Raw genomic sequence first — 24,105 nt, forward strand, 5'->3', positions numbered from 1 at the left:
ATGGCTGCCTCCTGCTAACTGGCCTTGAAGACCCTCCTTGACCAGGTCCACGCTGATTTCCTCTCCATATTCCCTCCACACCCAGGTCCTCTCTATTTCCCATTCCTTGTCCACACGCAGCCCCCACTCCAGCCAGACGTGTGCGATCCTCCTTCCGCACACCTCCAGTCAGCCTGCCTCCCCCACCTGCTCTTCTCATCGCAGTTCATCCAAACAGCAGCTCAAGGCCCCGCAGTGCCAGCAGCGTGATGGAGTGTGCAGAGTCTCAGAGATCTGGGTTCATGTCCCAGCTCTCTGATTCACTGTGCCAGCTTTGACACACTGTGCATTCTTTTGGAGCCTCAGTTTTTTCATCCATAAAGTAGGAATAATAATATTCCTAGCAGACCGCCTTATCCCCCTTACCCACAGGGTATACACTCCATGACCCCCAGTGGATGCCTGAAACAACAGATAGTACCAGACCTTACATATGTATATATATATATCTACCTATGATAAAGTTTAATTTTTAAATTAGGCACGGCAAAAGATTAACAACAATAATGACAACATGCTGTAACTAAAAGTTATGTGAATGTGGTTTCTCTCTGTTTCAAAATATCCGATTGTGCTGTATGCACCCTTCTTCCCGTGACCACGTGAGATGATGCGATGCTGACGTGACGGGGGGGCAGGGAGGGGGGCGCATGGCACAGGCCCTGGGACAGAGCGCTGGGCAGCCGCTGACCTGCCATGGCAGGAGGGGGACCGCCCGGCCACGACACTGTCCTGTCTCCCAGCCACAGCTGCGATGCCTTTTCCGTCTGAACTAGGCTCCTCCGTGCGCCGAGGCTGCGCCGTGTGTGGTTTGAGTACAGCACCCAACTAGCACGGATTTCTGTTCCTTCTTTACAATTTCACAGGAGACTCGTTTTACTGTGAGTCTTAGCAACCTAAGCATGCGATTTTTTTCTTTCCTTATTAAGTTGAGAACTTTCACCTTTTCCCTTAAAAGAAGCACTTTAGGACTTCCCTTTGGCCTATGCAAATTGCTTGCATCACCGCTCTTGCACTGCGGGGTCACTAGTAAGTAATGTAAGGGCGACTGGGACTCAAGCACTGCGACGCCGTGATGATCCGATAACTGAGGCCGCCACCAAGTGACGGACGGCAGGGGGCAGACACAGCGTGGGTGCGCTGGACAAAGGGAGGGTTCACGTCCCGGGTGGGAGATAGCCGGGCGGCGTGCGATCTCATCAGCTACTCTGGATGGCGCACAGTTTAAACCTCATTGTTTACTTCTGGAATTTTCCATGTAATAGTTTTGTACTGCAGTGGACCATGGGTATCTGAAACTGCGGAAGGAGAAACCTCAATGGCGGGGGGGGGGGGCTCTGTTATTTATTACTACTGAGAAATAATGTCTATTTGCTACTAGGGCTTACTATTTGTAAGAATAGGGCGGCTGTGAAGAGTTAGTGAGACAACATGTGTGCCCGCCCCTGTGCTTGCTAAAGGTGACGCTCCTTCTTCTCCGACTCCTGGAAACTCCAGAAGTAATTCCTGTTACTCAGGAGCTTATATGGAAAGAAAATTATATTCTGAGTGAGTACGTGCAAAGCACCAGACATTGCTGGACTTCTATAATTATTCTCTCTACAGCCCTAAACCGTAAGAATTCTTGTCCTCATTTTATAGATGCAGAAACTCAGACTGAGAAAGGGAAGCGGTCTGGGCTCACAGAGCTATAAGCCGACCCTGCTCCTCCTGTCAGAGAAACAACCACAGAACCATTATTAAATATTTACTACGTTCCAAGCACTACGCTGAGCACAGTGCACACAATGTCTCATTTAAGGGCTTTATCCTGAGAAGCTGTTATTATAACCCGCAATGCAGAAGGAGACAGTAAGACTCAGAGACGATAAAGGCCTTAAACAAAGTCCTGCAACCAGTACATGGCTGGGCTGGGATTCAAACTGGGGTTCGTGTGACGACAAGGCTATGTATGCCCTCAGTTACTCTGCTGAGATGGGCCTTTTTCCAGGTCCTCCTGGGCCCCGCCCAAGCCTGGGGTCCTAACGGCCACTGTTGATGACGAGGACCTCCAGCTGGGGTGGGCAGGGCCAGCTCCCAGCTGGGTGTGCCCTGAACAACTGGCAACGGTCACTGTGCCGGCCCAGACACTTACCCGATGGTGCAGCCAGCATCAGCCTCGATGGTCCAGATGCAGTTGAGGTTGTGTTCGTACGGAGCTGGGTACCCAGGGGACAGCACCTGCCCCGACGCCTCTCCTTTGATTGTCCCTCCACACTCAGCTGAAAGAGATTCCAAAAGCGTGAGCTTCGCGGGGTGGCCTGTGTGCCAGCAACAACTCGGCGCCTCCTCTTGTCTGTGTCCCTGAGTCCCCTCATGCATTCCAGTGACTGAGCACAGCATATGGAATGCCCCCGAATGTATTCAGAATCTACAAAGAACTCCTACACCTTAACAATGAAAAGATGAAAAGCCCGATTTAAAAATGAGCCAAGGATCTGAATCGACATTTCTGCAAACAAGCACATGGGGAGGTGTTTGTCATCAGCAGTCATGAGGGAAAGGCAAATTAAAATCACAGCGAGATACCACTTTACAGGTACAAGGACAGCTGAAATAGGAAACACCGACACTAGCAGGTGTGGGTGAGGATGAGGAGAAACCGGAACCCTCACACGCTGCTGGTGAGAGTACAAAATGGTGCAGCTGCTTTAGAAAATGGTTTCACAGTTCTTCAGAATGTTAAACATGGCTACCACGTGACCCTGGCCATTGGGCTCTGAGGTATACACCCAAGAGAGATTAATACATTTGTGCACACAAAAACTTGCATACGAATGATCACAGCGGCATTATCCATAATAACCAAACACTGGAAACAACCCACATGTCCACTAACTCAATGGATAAACAAGCGTGGTGCACACACACGGTGCATGAACTGATGTCATCAGAGCGTGCGCAACATGCTATTACCATGTCTATCTCCTTCCCAAGACTATAAGCTCGGTGGCAGCAGAAACCTCGTCTGACTCATATTTGCACAAATGCCTAGTATACTATAGTGTTTGGCACAGGATAGATGTTTTAATAAATATTTAGCAAATGAATAGACAGGTGGATGATCCAATGGATGAACAAGGCTTATTGCTTCCCAGGCAAATCATTATAACAATCTGGATAAGGGAGCATGATAATGAAGAGGAGGAGGTTTATTGCAAAGCTTTTAGGAAGGGGAATGATTGATGAACAAGATCCTGGAAGAAACAGGAGAGAATGAGATCAAAGTTACAAAGCCACAAATTTACTTGTTGCTACAAAGGAGCCATTAAGCATTTCTAGAGCAATGTGGCTCAATCTGGGACCACTAAGCCATGGCTGGGGAAGGGGCTCTCTGCCAGTACGGCTGCTCATCAGACTCGATTCTTTGCTCAAGCCTCACTTTGAGTCCTCCCCCTGTGGTGCTGTTGGGATGGGAGGTACCAACCCGACTGAAAGATGCAGGACTGAATGGGCAGCCCGTAGCAGGAAGCAGGGTAGGGGAGAAAGGATGAACTGTAAGTAGGGGAGAGGAAGCCTGCCTGCTCCCCCAAAGAGAGGAGGTAGCTCAAAAGGCAGCAAGACATTACCCATGCCCATGGCTGGAGTTTATTTCTGTGTCCAGATGGAGAAGCCCCTCTGGTTCCCAGAAAGTGAGTGTTGGAGGAGTAGCCCTGGGAGCACCTCCTAAAGACACAGCTGCTTTCCTCATGGGTCACTTTGTCTGAGGACAGGTGGGTGGGCAGCAGGGGCTGTGTGGCCAGCCTGTGGCAGCTTCACCAACAAGACCATGAGGTTCTACTCTTTCTGGTCCTCCCATTCTTCCCGCCCTAGAGGTTTGGACTGTGGCATCCAGTCCTCACTTCATCAATGAGGAAAACAACTGGATGTTTTCAGTGGCAGCAGTCATTTCTGGCAGGCCATGATAAAGCCTACGACAACATGACATATGTAAAAATATACACACATAATCCCAAGTACACAGCCTCTCTCGCCCCAGTGGGGCCGGCCGGAGTATCAGTGGGAAGGCCTCTGAGTTTCAAAGTATAAATATTCTTCCTAGCACTGCTTCAGTGGATCCTTGAAGTTCAGTCCAACTGGCAAATTTGATATTCAAAAGAACCTTACAGTGAACCCTTTCTGCAGAGCAAATGATTGTCTCACAATGGGAACCATCCTCTCTCCTGCCCATTTTGCTTGCTCTGGCTTGCCGGTGGCATGGTACCGGTGTCTGTTTATGCGTGAGTCTCCCTCGCTGGCCTGGGGCCTGCTCGCCTCTGTCTTCCTAGGGCCTCACACAGGGCCTGGCACATGTATGAAAGAAGGAAATAAAAACAGGGATGCAGGAAGAAAAGGATGGGGTGTGAGTGCAGACGGAGTCAACCTCAATCACAAAGACAGAGGAAGACTCTAGAGGCTACTCAGAGGCCACTGCCCTGGTCTACCAGACTTCAAATCCTCGCCTGTAGACACTGCTGACAGTGCTGGAAATCCTGTTAAAATACAGTTGTCTGGGGGGAAAGAACGTTGGCTGTTAACACTTCCCGCCATGCCGGCTCACACCTTCAGCCCTAGAATGGCCACCTCCCACCCTGCTCCTCCTGGTGATGAATTCTTACCCATCTTTCAAAGTTTCGATTGAAATACCACCTACTACGCCGAACTTTCTGGTGTCCTCCAACACTTGCACATAACTCTTATTTCAGTGCTTGTCTTGCATTATTAATGATCTGTTTATAAGTCTCTTCTCCTTCCTATGGTACGGGCTCCCCAAGGGCAGGGAAAATGCTTTCTTCTTTTCTTTTTGTATTTCTCTGCCTCTGCTCACACCCAAACACACACTGGCACCAATACTGTCACGTAGCACTTGGTGGGCACTTACGCGTTTTCCAGTGGGTACTTTGTTCTTCTATGATTAACCAGTGATGCAGACACACTGAGACTGTGGGACCCGGGGACAGCGACAGAGAGAGAGGCATGCCTGGTGTTTGGGGCGGGGAAGCCAGGCAGGGCCGTGTGTGGGAATGCTGGGTGGCAGGGGGTAATGCATGCAGTGAGCTGGGTAAGGAAGGTGAAAAACCAGGCAGACAGAATGGCGCATTTCGCCCATTTCACACTTCTGCCTTGGATCGGACTTCTCTTGCCCTGGGGCACAGGGACAAAGCTTCTAGAGAGCCTCTGTTGATGCTCTGGGGGCACCACAGGCTTCCGAAGATGCTAGCTCATTGTTCTAGTCTTCCTTCAGGGTGAGGTGGATGATAGTTCATGGTCTTCCCCTTTCTTTCAACATTCCCCAGAAAAGGGAGCCCGAGCGCCATGTTGCCCATAAAGAAACTGAGGCCCAGCGTGGGTTGGAGACTCATTTGAGTCTTGGCATCGCAGGAGCCCCTGGGACCTGGGCAAAAGCTCCGCCTCTTCCTAATTGGCTCTCCCACCCCTTCTCTGACACCAGTGTTACAATTCTGAGGGCATACTTGGCTCTGGTTCCCCTTGCTACACGTGTGACAATGGCAAGCAGGAGGCCTCTTACCGACACAAGTGGGGAGAGGCCGGTCCCAGGTCCTGCGCTCGCCGCTCAGACACAGCAGCTCCTCGCTGCCCCGCAGGCTGTATCCAGGGTCACAGTTGAAGGACACGGAGCTCCCTGCAAAGTGGCCTCCGTCATGGACCTTGTAGCCAAACTGGGGGGTTCCTGGGTCCTCGCATCTGATGAGTTCAAAGCCTGGTGAAGAGAGAAGATAAGGTGAGTGAGACCTGTTGTGGCAGGAAATGCGCTCCTTCAAAGCCCACTTGCTTGAGGCATAAGTGTCTGGGTTCTGACGGACTCACTGGGCTTGGGGCCGCTGCGTGGCTGTGCCCAGGCGATCGTGTGTCATGGAGCGTGTGTTCCCCTGTCGCTATATGTAAATGATTTCAGTTGTTTTTCCCAGGATAGCTCTTTAAATAGTTTTCAGGCATATGGTTTGAATTTTCTATTTCTTTTGTTTGACCCTATAGCGTTTTGCCTGTGGGAACTGTTCTTTCCATTTTGTTCACTGAGATATTCCGACGAGATGGCGTAATGTGGAAAAGTCACTTTAAGTGCATGTTTCAAACCTCCGTTACGGCCTGCTTGACTATGCTCTTCTGCAAAGGGCTGGAGAAGGAAGCCCCTGAGGAGCTGCTACTATACGGTGCCTCATGGGCTCTCTCTCGTTTGTTATGAACAGGAGTCTTACAGGAAGCATAATTATGTGCATTTTACCACTGAGAACGTTGACTTAGAAAGGTTAAATAAATTGTTCCGAAGTCGGAGTCTCAGATGATAGAGATGGAATTCAAATACGACTCTATTGAATCTTCTTCCACGGATCCGCCTGCTGTCACAGGCCAGGCCCCTCTGCCCGCTCCCAGCTCAGGTGCGAGGGGTCCCGAGTAGGCTCACTGGATGTGTTTTCTCTAACAGGTCTACTGGGAGATCATTCACACGCTGAACATTCACCCCTCTGAAGTGCACAGCTGAGTGTCTCCAATACACTCACAGAGTTGTGCACTCGTGAGACAGTGCATGTCAGGACACACTCGTGAGCTCAGAGAGAAGCCCCGGCCGCACTCCCCTCGACCCCCTCTGCCCTCAGCAGCCCCAGCTGTCTTTCAGTCTCTGTGGTTTTGTGTGGCTGGACAGTTCATAGTAATGGATCATATAATACATGGCCTTTTGTGACAGGCTACTTTTCCTTAGCCTGACGTTTTCAAGGTTCACCCACATGAAGGGCTAAGTCAGTACCTCATTCTTTTTAGTGGCTATATATTCTACATTTTTTTCACTCATTCATCATTTGATGGAGACTCACTGGATTTTTACATAGTCTGTAAAAGCACATTTCTTTGTCTCTCCTAGGCAAGCAGAAGCTCACATAAATGAATAAAATGGCAGTAAACCTGAAGAATGGGGCTGTGACCCCCAAGTACTCTGGGGCTGCATACAAACCTGGGTGCTGTCCATTGTCAAGTTTCCAGGAGTAAAAAAAAAACAGTTAAAATCATCAAAAAGAGGGAAATAATCAAGAATAAACTTTTTAGAAAATAGTTAAAACAAAAATAATTATCCACGAATGTTTGTATCTTTTTACATTTGGCTACATTTGAGTATTATTTTATAAACACCATGAGTAGCAAAGGCTCTCTTTGGTGGCTTTCGTTAAGTCTCAGTGTTTATTATTTTTAAAGTATTAGTGACTAAAAGGTATGCTCTCAACTCAGTTACCCACCAGTTTAAACCACAGAGCTGTGGTTTGAAAAGTGGTGGCTTTTCCAAATCATAAGCACAACGTGTTACTAAGAAAAAACAACCAACCCAGCATGCGCCAGTTAGAGAAAACCAAACCTATAAGTGACGGAGGATGACCCAAGTCCAACCTCCCAAGCAGGCAAAGCCTGACTTACTGCCCACACAGGTGCAAGGAAGACTTACTGGAAAACTGCAGCTCAAAGCCCTTGCTGGTGTTCTCGGCGTCAGTGACGAAGTCGAGCCACAGGCTGCTGGATGTGCTGTTCAAAGTCACCCCCAGCATCTCGGAGCGGCTGAATACCCCCAGCAAGCGGGCGGAGTTGTTGGTGCCATCATAGACCTGGACACAGGAGAGACCCCAACCCAAAAGCATCAGCATGGCCTTATTTCCAAGAACAGCTTCTCACCCCACAGCCCACATTCCCAGGGTCTGGCATCAATAACAACTATTAGAGGGGCAGGGAATCACCAGACACAAGGAAGACGGCAGAGTGGAGCTAGCAACTGAGCCAGTCATGGGCCGCTCTTGACCCTGCTGGGTGCCAGTTCTGCACCCAGCCTACCTCCGTGTGAATCCAGTCTCTAGGCACTGATTTCTGTTCTAACCTTTCCAGTGGTGATCTGCTCCCATTCCCCCAAACCCCATATGGTACCAGCTTCCTCTTCAGCAGCCTGGGGAGGCAAGGTTGGGGCTGGCAGACTGCCCAAGCCATCTGTTTCTGCAGACAGGCATGCCGAAAGCATTTGACATCTCCGCACCACCAGGCACTCAATCCCGTCCTTTCAGAAGAAGAGACAACTGTCCTCCTGCCTGGCCCCACCCCATTGTGGCAGTGGCCTCAGTTTTTATCGCTTTGCTGGACATGGCCCCTGGGATCCTGGCAGGATGGAGTTAAGATGACCAGTGTGTCCTGGTGCCTTTCCCTCCCCCAAGTTCAGCCTCTGCCCCTTCTCTCCTAAAATAAGGGCTCCAGCGAGGGCCTGCTGGGCTTGCCAGGGGTGGAATCGTGCAGGCAGCTGGCCTCCCTAACTCCCATCTGTCCCCTGAACTTCTGAGTACCAGCGAAGTCAACAATCATCCGAATAATGAACTGGCTTCCCAGGTTTCGAGGTTGCTGCTCCTTTCCAGATAATTGTACAAATAACAACAGCAGTTGTGATTGAGTGAAGGACCTCCTGGTGCTTTGGTAAATATCAAAGATGGGATCTATGGGTGGGCGATGAATATTTGTGTATGGCGCAGGATGTGGTGCCAGCTGCCAGCAAATTGGAACAATATTTCCATTCCACCCTTTATGAAGCAGAGCTTTCTAAAAAAAGCCATCCTTCAAGCTAACAGTGCTGTATGTTACAAAGATTTGTTTAGGCCCCCAGGAGACTCGAGTCTCTTTCCAGATCCTGTGTGACGTGGCTTTATAATAGCAACAGACTGAGAGAATTCCAGCGCTCTGACAGACACACAGAATGCACCGGTTCAGCCGAAGTGCTATAAAAAGTGTTGTTACCCAGGAAAGCATATTTTGGAATTAACTGATCAAGGCATCTGTCGTCAATTCTTGCTAACGTCACAACCAGAGAGACACCCAGACACCAGGCACTTCCTGATGGCAGACACACCACTACCTATGGGGTCATTTTGCTAGAAAAAAAATTCAAATCTGAATCAGATCAAGTCATTGGTTCCGATTTCTAACTTACAGGACATACGGAGGACAGAGGAACAGGTGAAGTGATGCTCTGGGGATGTGGTCAGTAAAATCCAGAACGGGAACAGTTCTGCTGGACAACGGGTCCCACTCCCTCAACAAATGAATTACAAGTAGGGGAAAGAGATGGAGGCAGAAACCTATCGATTAAAAGACACAGGAGGGAACTGGTCCAACATGTGGACTTTATTTGGATCCTGATTCAAATGAACTGTAAATTTAAAAAACATTAAGACACTTACGAGATAATTGGAAACTTGAGCCCTCACTGGATGTATGACAGTATTAAGAAATTGTTGTTAGTTAATAAAAGTATAATGGGAATAGGGTTTTTCTTTAATGTCAAAACATAATTCATTCCAATTCATTAAGAATGAAAATGGTCTTACTAAGTGTTATTATGATAAAATTTTGATGGCAGAAAACTAAAAAAAACCCCAGAAAAACACAAAGAAAATAAAAGCAGCTTTCAGCACTCATAACATTTTGGAGACTATCTTCACAGGCTTTGTTCTGTGCATATCTTTCCTTATGCACATTTATTTCTTGATTTTTTAAATAAATACAAGATCAAACCATAGACGCGATATGGTTACAGCTTTTTCACTTAACATAATGTACATATTTTTCAAATCATTAAATATTTTTTTCCCAACAGCATTTAAGTAGCTGCAGGAATTTCCATCATAAAAGTAACCCAAACCCCAATATAATTATTCACATGTCACTGTCCAGAATGTGTGCGCTGGCACACAAGAGGCACTCAATAAATGTGCAATAAATAAATATATAAAGGACACATGGACAAAACCAAAGGGGGTAGGTTCGAGGGTAGGAGGCGGGGATGGGTGGGGTGGGGGGCATGGTGGGGTGAAAATGGAGACAACTGTTCTTGAACAACAATAAAAAAAATAAACCATTGTTTTCTTCTAATACTTCTGTCCTTAAACCCACCTGTATTTATTTTGGCATGTGATATAAGGTTCCACCTTTTTTTCCCCTGGTTGATCAGCCATTTAACTAAATGCTGCTTGTAAGTATTTCAACCCCCACCAATTTTAAATCTCTCGCTATTGCACATGCAGTCATATAAACTTGATTTTGTTTGTCAACTTTCTCGTCTACTGCGTTCATCGGTCTGTCTATTTCCGTGCACGGCCTATGCTGTTTGAATTACTGCAGATTTATGATACAAATATTTAGTAGGGCAAGTGGCCCCTCACTTGTCTCCTTTTAACTTAAAAAATATTCTCCTATATTTGCTTTTATAGATACACTCCAAAAAGATTTTTCTCGAATTAAAAACACTAAGAAAACCCTCCCCACAAAAGAAAAAAAACACACAACTTGAGTAATTCTGACTAACATGTAAATGTATGGATTGATTGGAGGAAAAATACCCTTAAATGATATTACATCTTCCTCTCCACGTCCACAGCATCGGGCTGCGTTTAATCAAGTTGTCTTTTGTATCTCTCCATGAAATTCCATGTTTGTTCCTTGATTGCCATTGGGAATTGGGCCTTGGTGTGCATTTGTTTCCTAACAGAACACTGCTTCTCTGTAAGAAAACTGCGTCTACAGTCCAGTTCATCGTTCTGTGCAGGTGATGGGACTGTCCCCGGAGAAATCTGGGAGAAGCTATGCACATCTGTTCCATCTCACCTTCTTTTTTTCCCTCTGCCAGATGTTTTTATTTTTCAGCTTTCTTGAGGCATAACTGACAAATAAATATTGTATATAATTAAGGTATACAACTCGGTGTTTTGATGTACATATACCATTACATCTGACAGCTCAGCAAGATGGCTGGCTGACAAATAACCATTCTGCATGGATAGCTTTTTACACACAGTGACAAGCAAGGTGAATTGCCTGCCCGCACCCCTGCACTGCAGTTTCTCTGGGACGTCCGTCTGGCCCAGGGAAGCCGGCCATGGGGCCGGTGCAGCTTCTGCTTTGTCGGTCATTGCCAGATTGCTTTCCGGAGAGTAATACCAATTTAATCTCGCTAGCAACGTATGGCAGTTTTCATTGCTTTCTATCCTTGCCAACATTTAGTATTTTCTGGCATTCCAATTTATTTCCAATTTCATGGGTGTGAAATGGTACCTCGTGTTAATTATGTCCCTGATTATCACTGAGGTTGAGCATCTTTTCCTAAGTTGATCAACAATTCTGCTTTCATCTCCTGTGAATTGCCTGTTCATACCTTTCGTTCGCCCGTGAACATGAAACTTCCCCGCAGTTATTTTAACATCCTTCAAAATAAAGTTTGATTTTTCTCGGTAAAGACTATGCACATTTTTGTTAGGCTTGTTCCTAGGTACCTTATAGTTTTGTTTTGTTTTTTTGTATTATGAATGAGACCTCCCTTACCCCAGTTTAGAAACACCAGCAGTTTTGCTGAATTTTCTTATTGGTTCTGATCATTTGTCAATTGATTCTTTTGTATTTTTGTAATAACAGACATTTTACATACTTCTTTCTGATTTTTATAGTTTCTTCTTTTCTTCTTTTGAGGGAGGCGTGGGGGTGTAATTATAGTGGCTGAGAAGCCAGCATAATGTTGAATGCTACTGGCCACAGCAGAAGTATTAGCCTTAGTCCTACCTTTACTTGGTATCTGGAGGCAGTTTTGTCGTTAAGAATAACGTTTGCTGTAAGTGTTGGGAGAAATCTTTTAACAGATTAAGAAAGTTCTGTTCACGGTGAGATGTTTTTTAAAAATCACGGATGATATGTGATTTCATTACATGATGTTTAGGGGTGCATTGATGGGCAGGATCATGCTTTTCTTCTTTTCTGTTTATAGGATATTGGATTGAGCCACACCCATGAAATTGTCAATATTCAATCAGTTTTGGCCTGTAAAAATGGCAATTTCATAGGGTTCACCCAACAAATAACATTATAAGCTTTTCTAGTGACACATCCTCACATCTCCGGAATCAGGTCCACTGAACACACAGCTAGACTCAGTATACTATATTTAGGATTTTCAGGTCTATGGTCACAGGTGGCACCACCCCACAGCCTCTGTCCCTACGCCGCCCTCACTCCGTCTGATGTCCACGTCCCCACTGGCTCCTCCTTTAAAATGCTTTGGGAGATGGGTCCCAGTGTTTTTCTTTTCTGAGGAAGTTTGGTCATTTCAGGGGTTAAATTGCCTCTTGAAGTTGTTGGGTGCAAAATGGTCCAGGCCCAGGGCCTTTGAGAGAGCACATGAGGGACTGCCAATGTACTGGTTTATTCAAAAATTTTTTCTTGATGTTAGTACTTTTCTCTATAAAAAATTCCATTTTATCTAAGGTTTCAGATATCTTGGCTTACAGTTGTTCCTAAATGTTTTATTATTTTCATAATCTCTGCTATACCTATGACCACATTTCCTCTTCCATCTGTAACATTATCTATTTGTGACTTCTTCATTCCTTCGTCAGTCCTGCCAGGTTTGTCTATCTTATCAAAGTTTTCAAAGAAACTGCTGGTTTTGCTGATAATTGCCACTTTTTAATTTTTTAGTTATTTTGCTTTTATCTTCAAAAGTATTTTTCTCCTACTTTCTTTGATTTTATTGTTACATTATTCAAGCTACCTGAACCCTCATTATTTTTAACCTAGGTGATATGCCACAGAGTAACAGAGGTATATTAAAATTTTCCATGGTGTCTGTGACTTTATTAATTTTTTTACACATCTGCAGTTTTTATTTAATTTATTCATGCTATGTTATTTGGCACATAAAGTTTTACTGTGGATGACTGTACAATTTATTAATATAAAAGAACCTTCTTTTTCATTTCCTTATGAGATGTGGAAGAGTCTCCCTAATTTATTTTCTAATAAACTGATCTCATTTCTCTGTGGTTTACCATCTTCTGCGCACTGCTTCCATTCCATTTTTTAATTGGGTGATCATGTTTTCCATCTCTGTTCAATCTTCCCTCATCTCAGATTGCTCTGTTTTCATTATTGCCTATTTTTTTGTGTGTCATAAATACAATATTCTCTCAAATCTTGTTAAGAATACAAATTAGGAGCTTTTAATAAGTTTTTTTTCCCTTGTTGCTTACAGAGGGGCAATTAGCTCTGACTCCTCAGACAGGTCTTCTTCTTCTGGTCTATTGAATATTTGGACACACCCGGTTAACTGTCTCATTGGCACGCCACTGCCGAGGGAGAGTGACGATGGGGAACAGAAATATCCAGCAGTCTCTGAGGGGGAGCAGAAGGGTTGAGCCAAAAGAGGCCATGGCAGGAGCTTCTCCAGCTCCTGTGGCTAAAGTATGTGAGTGAGAGAGAGAGAGAGAGAGAGAGAGAGTATGTGTGTGTGTGTGTGTGTGTGTGTGTGTGACAGAGAGAGACAGAGAGATACAGAGAAACAGAGAGAGAAACAGAGAGAGACTGCGGCAGCCCCTGACCACTCTTGTTAGGCACCAGCATGGCACTGCACTGCTTTGTCTGGCTTGTCAACAGAAGACAAATGACATACTGAATATCACGTTGAGAGGCCATGGGCTCTGTGTGGTTTCTCAGACTGCGTGCACCTCCAGAGGGGCTGGTGGGACTGAGACCTGGTCCCTGCCACAGTTCTGTGGTGTGCCCTCTAAGCTAGGTGGTCTTAGGTGTCTTTTCTCTCCAAGGTTTGTCACACCAATCCACAGGCAGAATTTCATGTCACGTGTGTGAACTGCCATCTGATCAGACCCTTTCTCAGTCTGGATCCTTTTTTTGGTATTCTACTTGCCAGGAATTCCTTCCCATTGTGTGTGAACGGCACCCTTGCCTAGCAGCCTGTAAAAGCTGCAGCTACATGCACTGCTTTGTTGGCACATGCCTGTCGTTGCCATCATCTACTAATGCACCGAGAGGTCCTTCCTGTCTGGCTGGAGTTAGGGGCTGAACTGAAAGGGATCAGCTGGTACTGGGAGATGAGCGAGAGTGCGTGTGGGGGTGGGGTTTAAGACATTTGTAGTTATCAAAAGTAAGGGAGTAAGGGACAGATCAGGGTCACAAATGTGAGGGAATAGTCATTTCACAGGTGAGAAAGGGACTATGCAGAAGTTCAGGAGGGGTGGTCAGATACACCAAACACTGTATCCTGGACAACACAGAGGTGGCAAGAGGTGGCAGGGCTGTGTGCTCAGCATATCAGGTACGCGCTGGGGCTTCTTCAGAGGGACAGGCAAGTCCTCGGGGTTGGGGACACACCAGTGTCCTGGCAGATGGGCCAACTGCACCAGCATGAAGACAACATGTTCTTGGAGGTAACTGGTACTCTAGGCTCCCCCTCTGCTCGTTCCTGTCGAGGTGCCAGAGTGGCAGGTTCAAACAGCAGTACTGCTACTGCTGACAGTTGTCGGGAACCGCCCTGCCTGGTTTTAGAAGCTGTAGCCCCCGCCAAGGCTAAGGCTGAGGGAACGACCTTGGACTGTAAGTCAACAAGGAGACAAAAGCTTATCTCCCTGGCAGGAGCGCCTTTTCTGCTCCTTTTACTTTACCCTGCCTGGCCCCCAATGCTTGGTCGGTTAGCCAATGATGGGTAAGATTCCCCAAGGGGGGGACGATCTAAGACAGGCACGATCACGTGGGAGGCCCCCAAGGAAGGACCTTGCGGGGCTACAGCAAAAGGGGGTGATGGACCCTCACCCCTCGGCTTTGACAAAGCCTGAGTCCTCATTGTCTGTGAGAAATCTCCTAATCTCTTGGCTGCCTTACTTCCCTTGCTCCACCTAAACCTGAAACAATGACAGAGGGTGGTGCAGCCCTGTGCTGGAAAGGGTGGGTTCCCTGGGCAATCAGGCCTAAGAAAGAATATGTAAAATCCTGTGAAACCTGCTTTGTTTAGAATGCTCTCAATGAAATGATAGAGGCCAAGCAAGAAGTGAGTTTGTTCCTCAAAGTTTTACAGCTCTTTAGCTATCTTGACCCTGACTCAAAATAAGCCCTCAGACTTCTTTGTTATCTATTGTTTGATTCTTACTTCCTGGCAATGATTAATGAGCTTTACCTGAATTCCTGTGTAAACAAACCCAATAAAAGGCTGCTCAGGTGGGAGAACGGGGTGCTCTCCACTAGAGAGAGTGGCCGTTTTATCCCTATTCCTCCACAGGACCTGGTTGTCTCTGTGTATGTTTTTCTTGTGTTTCAATGAGACCATCTGCAGCGTTCCTCGGTCATTGCCGGTCGATGGCTGAGACAGGCAGTGATTCTGGGTGATTCTGAATCCTACTTGGGAAACGATAACTGAGAGTTTCTTTTAGTTCTGAAGCAGTTCTGTACCTATTCATGTCCCAGGATCTCCCTGAGGAAGGTGAGGGGCTTTGAGGAGAAGAGTTAGAATGGGAAGGAGCTACAGGATACCGCCTGGTCTCCCTGGGTGCCTTGCCCTCTTTCCCAAGGGTCTGATCTTGTAGAAGTTTTGGGAATCACAGGGTCCTGGGAATGGCTGTTCGGCCAGGTCAGAGCCACAGCCCAGCCTCCTGAGGAGGACACTACTGAGGCCCAGACACAGCAGGAAGAGGTTCTTCATCAAGAAGGCCGTGATCAGCACTGGAAAGCTGCATAGGTGACAGCGAAGATGAAGTCTGAAGCCTGGGGAGGTCCCCCTAAGAAACACAGAATTTCATGCCCATTTTCCTACAACCCTGCAGGGTCAGCTAAGGTCCTGCTGCCTGCAGAAGCCCTCCTTGATCTCTGACTTGGGTTTTATGCCCCATGTCCCTTCTTATTCTGAGTGTCTCGGAAAGTCCTTCTCTTGACTGTGGTTAAGTCGCTCACTTGATCCCGAGGCAGCCTGGCAGTGCAGTTGGGTGCACACCTGTTGACTGTGTCTTAGGCACTACTCCGAAACTACAGCACCCTAGTGACAGCACCCTAGTGAGCAAGCTCGGGCACCGCACTAGCCACACTCCACGTGAACTCCAGCAACCGAGGGCCCTTCTGCTGGTCCTACTGGCACATGCACAGAACTGCTGCTCCTACTCCCTTCACAGCCTGAAAATGACAAGTTATGCTTCGAAATGCCTTTTTCCCTGCAGGGTTAATGACAGCCTTCCTCCCAGAAAGCCTCCGCACTGTCCAGCTTCACCAGTTCCATCAGTAGCCCTAAAGAGGGAGGTCACGTTGGCCGCACTGTCCCTATTTGTACCCTCTGTGGCTCTGCTGTCGATAATGAATAAACAGATGGGGAAAAGTGAGGCCAAGGGGGAGGTCTGACGATGTGGCCCTTGGGAAATGCAAAGCCCTGGCAAGCCTACAGGGAGATGCACGCTGTGTTCCTGTGTCTCAGGAGCTCAGAGATTGAAGAGCTTGAGAAGTGCAGATGGGGCTCCAGTCCCCGCCGGGCCACTTTGCCCTAATCAGTTCTATTTCAGGCACGCCCAGTCCCACATGATCATCTCGGGGGCACATCCCCTCGGGTTTGAGGAGAACTAGGTAAAAGTGAGACACGCCTGCCCAACACACACACACACACACACACGCCCCTGGAGAATACACGCCCCAGGGGGCCGGTTGAGCATCATCTGTGCATAAAAACAACCATTCGTTCATCACACCTACTTAGAACCCCAAGGGAGGGTCATTATTTAATGGTTTCTCTTTGTGTTTTCCAGAGCAGTAACCTCTTGTTTCTAACGCCAAGACTTCTCTGACTACAGGCAACATACCAGAGTGGAGTGAGCTAAAAATGTGCATTGGTCTAGGATGAAAATGGAGGCTCTGTGTGAGATTTTCTTAATAACCTACTTTAATTAAGGCAGCTCTCTGATAAATTCTCCAGTCAACTCTTTGATTATACACACACGCCACATGTCACTGAAGATATGCTCTTAATCTCTCTCTCTCTCTCTCTCACACACACACACACACACACACACACATACACACAAACACAAGCCATACATATGCTCAGGGTCTCAACTTCCTCTCTGTAAGCTTCTCTGTAATCCCAGTCCTATCATCTCTTTCTCTTATGCATCTCTTAAATCTACTTTCTTTGACCTCACTGCCATGCAGAGCCCACCATCATGACACACTGAAGCTACTGAAATAGCCTACTAGTGAACTGAACACACATTAAACATATACACATACCAAACACATACTAAGTGCACACACACAACACACTGAGCCAAGCATGCACAGACAGATTCCTCCAACCCAGCAAATACACAGATAGATTCACACACATGTGGGAACATATGTATAAGTGTATTTATATCCACAAACATGTCTCCACAAGTGCACACACACATGCGCATGCACACACACTTTATGAGCTCTATATTATCCAGGTTGATGGTCAGAGTTCACAGTAGAAAATGTGACCTACTGGCCACTCCAACTGAATTTCTTCCTCTTCTTATTCTGTGGTCTAACCATAACCAGTCACATGTGTACTTGAGAGCAGTCAGCTCAAGCAAGCTCTAAAACCACATTCTGGGACTCTCACATAGCCCTTCTCTCTTAGGTTCTCACTTTCTCCCAACTGAGTGAGGACAATACCTCAGGACTCAGGGGGGAGGGAGAAGAGCTTGGGTCATCCACACAGGGATGGAGGGATGAGTGAGTGCGGACCACACTTTCGCACACGGTAACACACTGGCTGTGAGAAACGATCAGCGTTACCTTGAGGACGTCTCCCTCAGAGAGCTCGAACGCCCTGGCTTTCAGCTGGATCCCCTTTCCCGGCTGGGTCTGGATGGAGTAGATGCATTCGTGGTTGTTGTTGTAGTTCACAGGGAAGTTGGGGGACAGCAAAGTGCCCTGAGTGCCCGTGACCGAATTCCCACACTCGGCTGCAAAGAGAACCATAACAACCACAGATTAACTCCCATCGCTACATCCAGAACACAACTCACTGGGCTGGGGAACCTCACAAAGATGACAGTGGTTTGCCTCGCTCCCTGCCAAAGTGCCTATTCACCTGTCCATTTGTCTGCTTGTCTAGAGGCCTGCTTATCAAGTTTCTTTTCAACACCTGCCCACCTATGGCTCTGCTCGGTTTCTTTATCTCCCTCATTCTGTTTGTCTGTCTCTCTTTTGCAGACACAGAAACAAACCCACCAAGCACTCTTCGCTTTCACGGCATTATGGAGCAGCCATTCCCCACACCTGTTCGCATTGTATCGCAGCAACAGAAATGACTGAGGGGGGCGGCAGGGAAGGGTGGTGGCAGCCAAATGAGGAGAGATGAAGCCTTTCTGTGTTGGAGGACAGAAACTAAGAGAGGACAAGATCGAGTAACAATTGCTAGCATCTTCCTAGCTTCACAAGGATCATGTCTGTCATTAGTCACAACAAGCCAGCTCATAAGGTAGGCACAGTTACTATCCCCGCTTTAAAGATAAAGAACCTGGTACCTCACAGTTTAGATCAAGCCTCTCAAGTGATGAAGAGGAGGGGGCTAAGAACTCAGCTCCATTGGTCCTGGAATTTAGGGCCCTGGAGGCTCTGGGGAAAGGTTTAGCACTGACCCACTGAAACCCTGTTTCTTTCAATGCCAGTGAATTCACACCCTCTTCTCAAAAACACTTTCTTCCCTTCTAGGATCAGTCATTATTTCATTGTTCTCATAATTTATTTATAGCAGTTATCACCTTTCACTTCACGTATTTCTATCACTTTACACTTCACGTATTTCTATCGCCTCCACTGCACTGAGGACCTTTTAGGGCTTGGTCATAGCTCTACATGTCCACCACCCACTCAGCGCCTGGGCAGGGTGGCCATTGGCAGATGAAGGAGAGGGAGCACGCAGCTCAGAGGCAGGGTGTGTGCTGAAGAACCCCGAAGCTGGCTTTCTAGAGTGCTCAGCAATTGTGAGGCCCCTCCCTGTTCTTCCCCCATCCCAGTATCTGCAATACTGCACCCTGGTTGCTTGTCACTGGCTTGGATCCCCCACCCCAGCTGAGTTGTTCTTAATGAATCCACGATTGTCTAAAGCTTAGCCCAGATCATCTATGAACTATTCTCCAAATGAATGAATGAGTGCACACGGAGTACCCTGACCTGAGAAGATATATAGTCCTAAAAATAATTAGGTTCGGAAGGATGCAAAAATACAAGTCCAGATGGCAGGTCCATTTCTTTCTGTCTGGACATATGGGGAATCTGGAGCATGTGTTGAATCTCTGAGGCTGATGTAACAACTCTGCTTTCCCTAAATCACCTCCCAGTGTCCCTCTTATGGGCGTAATCCTTGGCAGGAAACACCATAGGTCAACCAATGGGCCATTGATTTGAGCGTATAGTCAACCCTAATCGCCCTAAGCCTGAAGTAGTAAGCCAAGGCAACGCAGATGGAGCACGTGATACAGGAACATTCAGAGTTGAGCCTCTCATGGGCTGAGTTATACCCTTACATGTTCCCTGGTCCCTAAGGCTGCTCCTGAGACCTTTGAGGACAGTGACCCTGCGCCACCCCCAAATCCCCACTTTTTCAGTGGACCCTACTCTCTGGGTTCTTTCTACTTCAGGACCTGCTTCAGTTTCCTAAGAGTTTATGTAAGTCATTCCTATGGGCTGAATGTCTGTGTTCCACCCCAGATTCACATGTTGAAGCCCCAGGCCCCAGTGTGATAATATTTGGAGGTAATTAGCTTTAGATGAAGTCCTGAGGGTGGAGCCTTCATAATGGGATTCATGTCCTCACGAGCAGAGGAAGAGCCCAGAGCCCTCTGTGCCCTGTGAGGACACAGCGAGAAGGCTGCCTGCCACCTGCAATCCCAGACACCAAATCTGCTGGCACCTTGACCTTGGACTTCCCAGTCTCCAGAACTGGGAGAAAGACATGTCTGCTGTTTAAACTGCCTACCCCACAGTGTTTTCTTAGAGTAGCCCAGACGGGCTGAGGCAGCAGTCATGTGTGTTGGAGGAGAAACCTCGTTTTCCAGGACCCTAAACTCAGCCTGTCTGCAGAGGGACCAAAGTGCATGAGGAACGTGTGAGCTGGGGCATGAAATCAGGTGAACAGAAGCGGAAAGGTGCCCTGGGGACTGCTGCTGATTAGGTAGATATGTTTCTAGCGTGTGTAGGTTTTCTGGGTGCCGGCAGGCAGAGGTGGGAGCTTGGGGAGGGAGTGATGAGGGCTATGCACATCCAGACATTTATCACTCAGTCACATCACATGGGTGGTGTGACTCTCCAAAGCAGCTCTCCATCATCTCTGGGGACACGCACCATTTCCCTCCATCTAGGGAGAGGCATGTGGTACAGATTAGCATGGAGTCTGGAGGCAGACAATTTGTATCAGCCCTCTAAGGTTCAGTCTCTGCATCTGCCTTCATCTGTGTGATAATAGCATCCTTATTAAGAGTATAGAGAAGAAATGCATGATATTCAATGACAAAATAGGTAAACACATGGGGAGTGGTCAGCACATAGTAGGTTCTCAACAAACGTTATTCCTCCTCCCTTTCCTCATTGATCCCAACTGAATCTATGCAGCTTGCCCGCTTCCACTCGGAGGCCTGCCTGCCCGTGCCCTGGGACTGGCAGAAACCCCGGGAAATGCCTTGGGAAGCGTGCGTTCGCTGCCTGACATTCACAGCAGCCTCACTGTTTCTGATACCTCTTGTCTTCTAGTGCCTAGTTTCTAAAAGTTGGCCTCCCTGAAACATGGGCTTTGGCATCCTCCTGGACTTTTCCCTGCCCCTGGTCTCCAGCACAGCTGTTTGCCCATCATTGCCGGCATGACCTTCTCCTCCTCCTGAAATGCCCCACACCTTCATGAGGAGGGAAACGGGGCTGAGAGCCTCAGGTGAGGCCAGTCCTTGGCCAATCCCTACGTCCCGATCCCCTTCCAGGGCCTTGTCCTGGGCACCATGGAGGGTATAGGAGGAGAGAGGGACATGGCACTGGCTTCTGGGAGTTCCCAAAGTAACAGGGGAGGTGAGTGAGCAGATGCAGCGAAAAGCCAAACATGAGCATAAAGCGGAAACAAATATTCCAGGGAAACAAATGGTCAAGTATGTTCCCGGGAAAGTGTTGCTGAGGGTTCAGGCATCTGTGACTTCTGTCGTCCCCATCAGAAAGGGCCTCCTCGAGGGCAGGGGCCGGGCCTTATCCATCAGCCCGAGGCCCCTGAGACAGAGGGTTAGGTCTTCCCAATCACTCGGGGGCTCCCGAGGACAGGGCCATGTTCCCTGTGGCAGACTGGGTCCCCTGGGGTCAGGTGTGTCTCTTCCACATCAAGTTCAGGGGTCCCTGAGGTCAGGGGTCCTGCCACCCTATCATGCCATAAATTAGAGCCCCGGGCTGTTTCATCTCCGTCGCATCTGGGAAGGTTCCTGGAAACACTGTGTGGGCTAAGTCACTCAATTATACCTGCGGTGTGTGTGACAATGGGGAGCCTCCCCCTGGGGGGCATCCCCACGGGACCCCCAGCCTGAGGTTCTGTGGCAGGGCTGGTGGTGTTTAGAGGTGATTATCATTGCTGTGTGTCATTAGTAACATGTGAAAGACAAGAAAAGTGTCACAATCAAAATATTGTGAGGCGCCATGGACAAACAGTAACTGGAATAATAAGATAAAGGATGAATTTATGCAATGCGATCGAGGGCAGAAGCTTGAGGAGTGTGTGCATTTGTGGTCCTGGAAGATCCCATTGAAGAAAAAATTCCCCCCAGAACTATGTAGCTGAGGCTATCTCCCTGAGAAGACAAGAGGTGTTAACAGCCAGACACACACCGAACCAGCACTGGGGGGAAACGTGTGTCCGAACATGCGCCCGGGTCAGGGAGGGCGGGCGTCCTCAGGGACAGTTAGGAGACCAAGGATAAACTCCGGGAGTATTGAATTGGTCAACGATGGAATTCAATCGATGGCATCGATTTGGATTCATGTTTCATTTCTGAGATTAGAAAAGGTTGTTGGATATTACTTATTAATAAATAACGATACGAAGGTTATTGGCAAAATGACGATAATTATAGGGCACTCATGGCTTAAATAAATTATGCCATCTAAGCTGGAATAAAGCCTGTGAGTTGGATATTGTTATCTCCGGCTGGGGCTGGGTGGCCCGTCTAAGATCTAACAGCTGGTAGGAGGCAGAGCAAAGACTTGACCTTGAGCCTGGAGATTGAGCAGCCTGAACCCAGCCCATCTTGCCAGGCTTCTTACAGCTGTCCTCTGCAGGGCCTCCGGGCTCCATGGAGTTGTCTCCAGCAAGGATGACCTTAAGACACTGGCCCATTTCAGTCACTGCAGTGTGGCCTTCATCTGTTGATGTATTGGGGTTTTTACGTACTATTTCACTCCAAGTATGAGTGCCACGGCTAATAGCCAGCCTGGTAAGCACTGCATTATCCTGCCTGTGTTGCATCCAGCCCTGCAAGTATGGAGCAAGCAGAGCCATCGACCTCGTAATGAGGGACAGCCAGCAATGGTCCCTGTTGTCTCTGATCAGTCTATTTCTCCCCATCCTCCGGGCCCGGAGCTCTGGCAGGAAGGCAGAGCCTTGGGTCAGAGGGCTCCCAGCTCCCGCTCTCTAACCTCATCATCTGCTGTTCTCCCTGCTGCTTGCTCCAGACTGGCCACCACGCTGTTCCTCTAGGCTCAGGGCCTCGACACTCCGTGCCAACTTCTCCCAGCTATCGGAGCAACCAGCTTCTTGAATCCCTTCTGATCTTCTAAAACAACAACCCATCAGGGAGGCCTTTGCTGACCACTCTTTTTAAAAGAACGACCCTACCTCCAGCACTTCCTAAGCTGATGTTTATCTCTATACCTTTCAGCTCTGCCTGGAATACTGGCTATTTATGGATTTATAGCTTATCTCTCCCACTAGGATGTGAGACCACGAGTGGAGAGACTTCCTCTGTTTTGTTCGCCTTTGTATCCTCAGCACCCAGACGCCTGCCTGACAGGCAGTGAGTGGTCTGTAAATGAACCCAACTCTTGCTTCCTTTCTCATCACCAGCTGGATGGACAAAGTCTTTCTGGGGATCCTGAAAAGCTAGCACCCCCACCAGACTAGTACAAGTTCTCTCTACTCCACCAGATTGGGGCTCTCCATGGGCAAAGGTCATATCTCCTTTCTATAGGTCTACCCCCTCCTCCTACCAATGCTGTACCCAGATTTCTCTGCAAGAGGCACCCTAAGCCGCTGGGATATGTTAGGGGTACAAGGGAAAAGTACGGAAGTCAATTTCATTAGAATGCCTACTTTGAATCCACTTTACAAAGGTCAGGTCAGGCTCCAGAACAGCCCACGAAGCAGGTACTGGCATCTCTATACTGATAAAGAGACTGGAGCAGAAGCAGGTCAGGCCACCCAAGGTCGCAATGCAGGTAACTGTGCGCTAAGGCAGTCCTCGCCCAGGCCTGCTGGCCCCCTGGCCCGTGTGCCTTCCACCACCTCACTCTAATTGACTAAAGCCTGGCCCACCCCATTAGTGAAGCAAAATGAAAGCACGTGACCACCTACCAACACACCTTGGCAGAGGCGAACTCCACAGGCGCCGTCTGCCCCCCAGGCACGTGATGCGGGCCGTGCCCTCCAGACGGTACCCGGGGAAGCAGGAGAAGGTCAAGGTGTCGCCTACACCAAACTGCAAGCCCTTCCGGATGCTGTAGGCGGGGACCTCCGGCTCCTCACAGGGCTCCAGGTCATATTCTGGAAAGGCAGCAGGAGAGCCGGGGTCAGAGACAGAAGGTGGGGACAGAGACGAAGACAACAGGGAGAAAAGGGCCGGAGGTAAAGACAGACAGGGGCAAGGAGCACGCGCGCACACACACGGCAAAGAGGAGAGAAGAGAGAACCTGATTGAAACCCAGGCTGGGAGGCACACGGTGAGGTGAGGAGCAGGGCACGCCGGGCTCTGGGTGGTCTCGGTGCCTCGTCACTGACTGCCGTGCAGGAGGGAAACATGCTACCCGGGAGTATTTCTGAGGGACCTTGTCACTTGACCCTTCCCTCCTCGCTCCTCTCCTTCATATTAACCCCAAGCCTCAGGGCTCACAGACTCTCCTGCCTTTTTCTCGGGGGCACCGAACCAGATCGATCCAATCAGCCTGGTTCCAGAGGGTCAGAATGTGTGACCCAGCCGAGGGGAACCTCCA

General features: G+C 48.2%; 1 protein-coding gene across 2 annotated transcripts in view; it reads right to left on the reverse strand.

The window, feature by feature from the left end:
- Positions 1-24,105, reverse strand: part of CSMD2 (CUB and Sushi multiple domains 2) — a 550,409-nt gene that overhangs the window by 149,195 nt on the left and 377,109 nt on the right. For both annotated transcript variants that reach the window (XM_045858971.1, XM_045858969.1), the window contains exons 21-25: positions 23,471-23,659; positions 17,668-17,837; positions 7,511-7,667; positions 5,588-5,779; positions 2,174-2,300 (exon numbers count right to left, since the gene is read on the reverse strand). In XM_045858971.1, the coding sequence (XP_045714927.1) occupies positions 2,174-2,300; positions 5,588-5,779; positions 7,511-7,667; positions 17,668-17,837; positions 23,471-23,659 (835 nt within the window). The remainder of the gene's footprint in view (positions 1-2,173; positions 2,301-5,587; positions 5,780-7,510; positions 7,668-17,667; positions 17,838-23,470; positions 23,660-24,105) is intronic.

Source organism: Phyllostomus hastatus, unplaced genomic scaffold (assembly GCF_019186645.2).
Source record: "Phyllostomus hastatus isolate PE091 unplaced genomic scaffold, TTU_PhHast_1.1 phas_scaffold_182, whole genome shotgun sequence".
Lineage (NCBI taxonomy): Eukaryota > Metazoa > Chordata > Mammalia > Chiroptera > Phyllostomidae > Phyllostomus > Phyllostomus hastatus.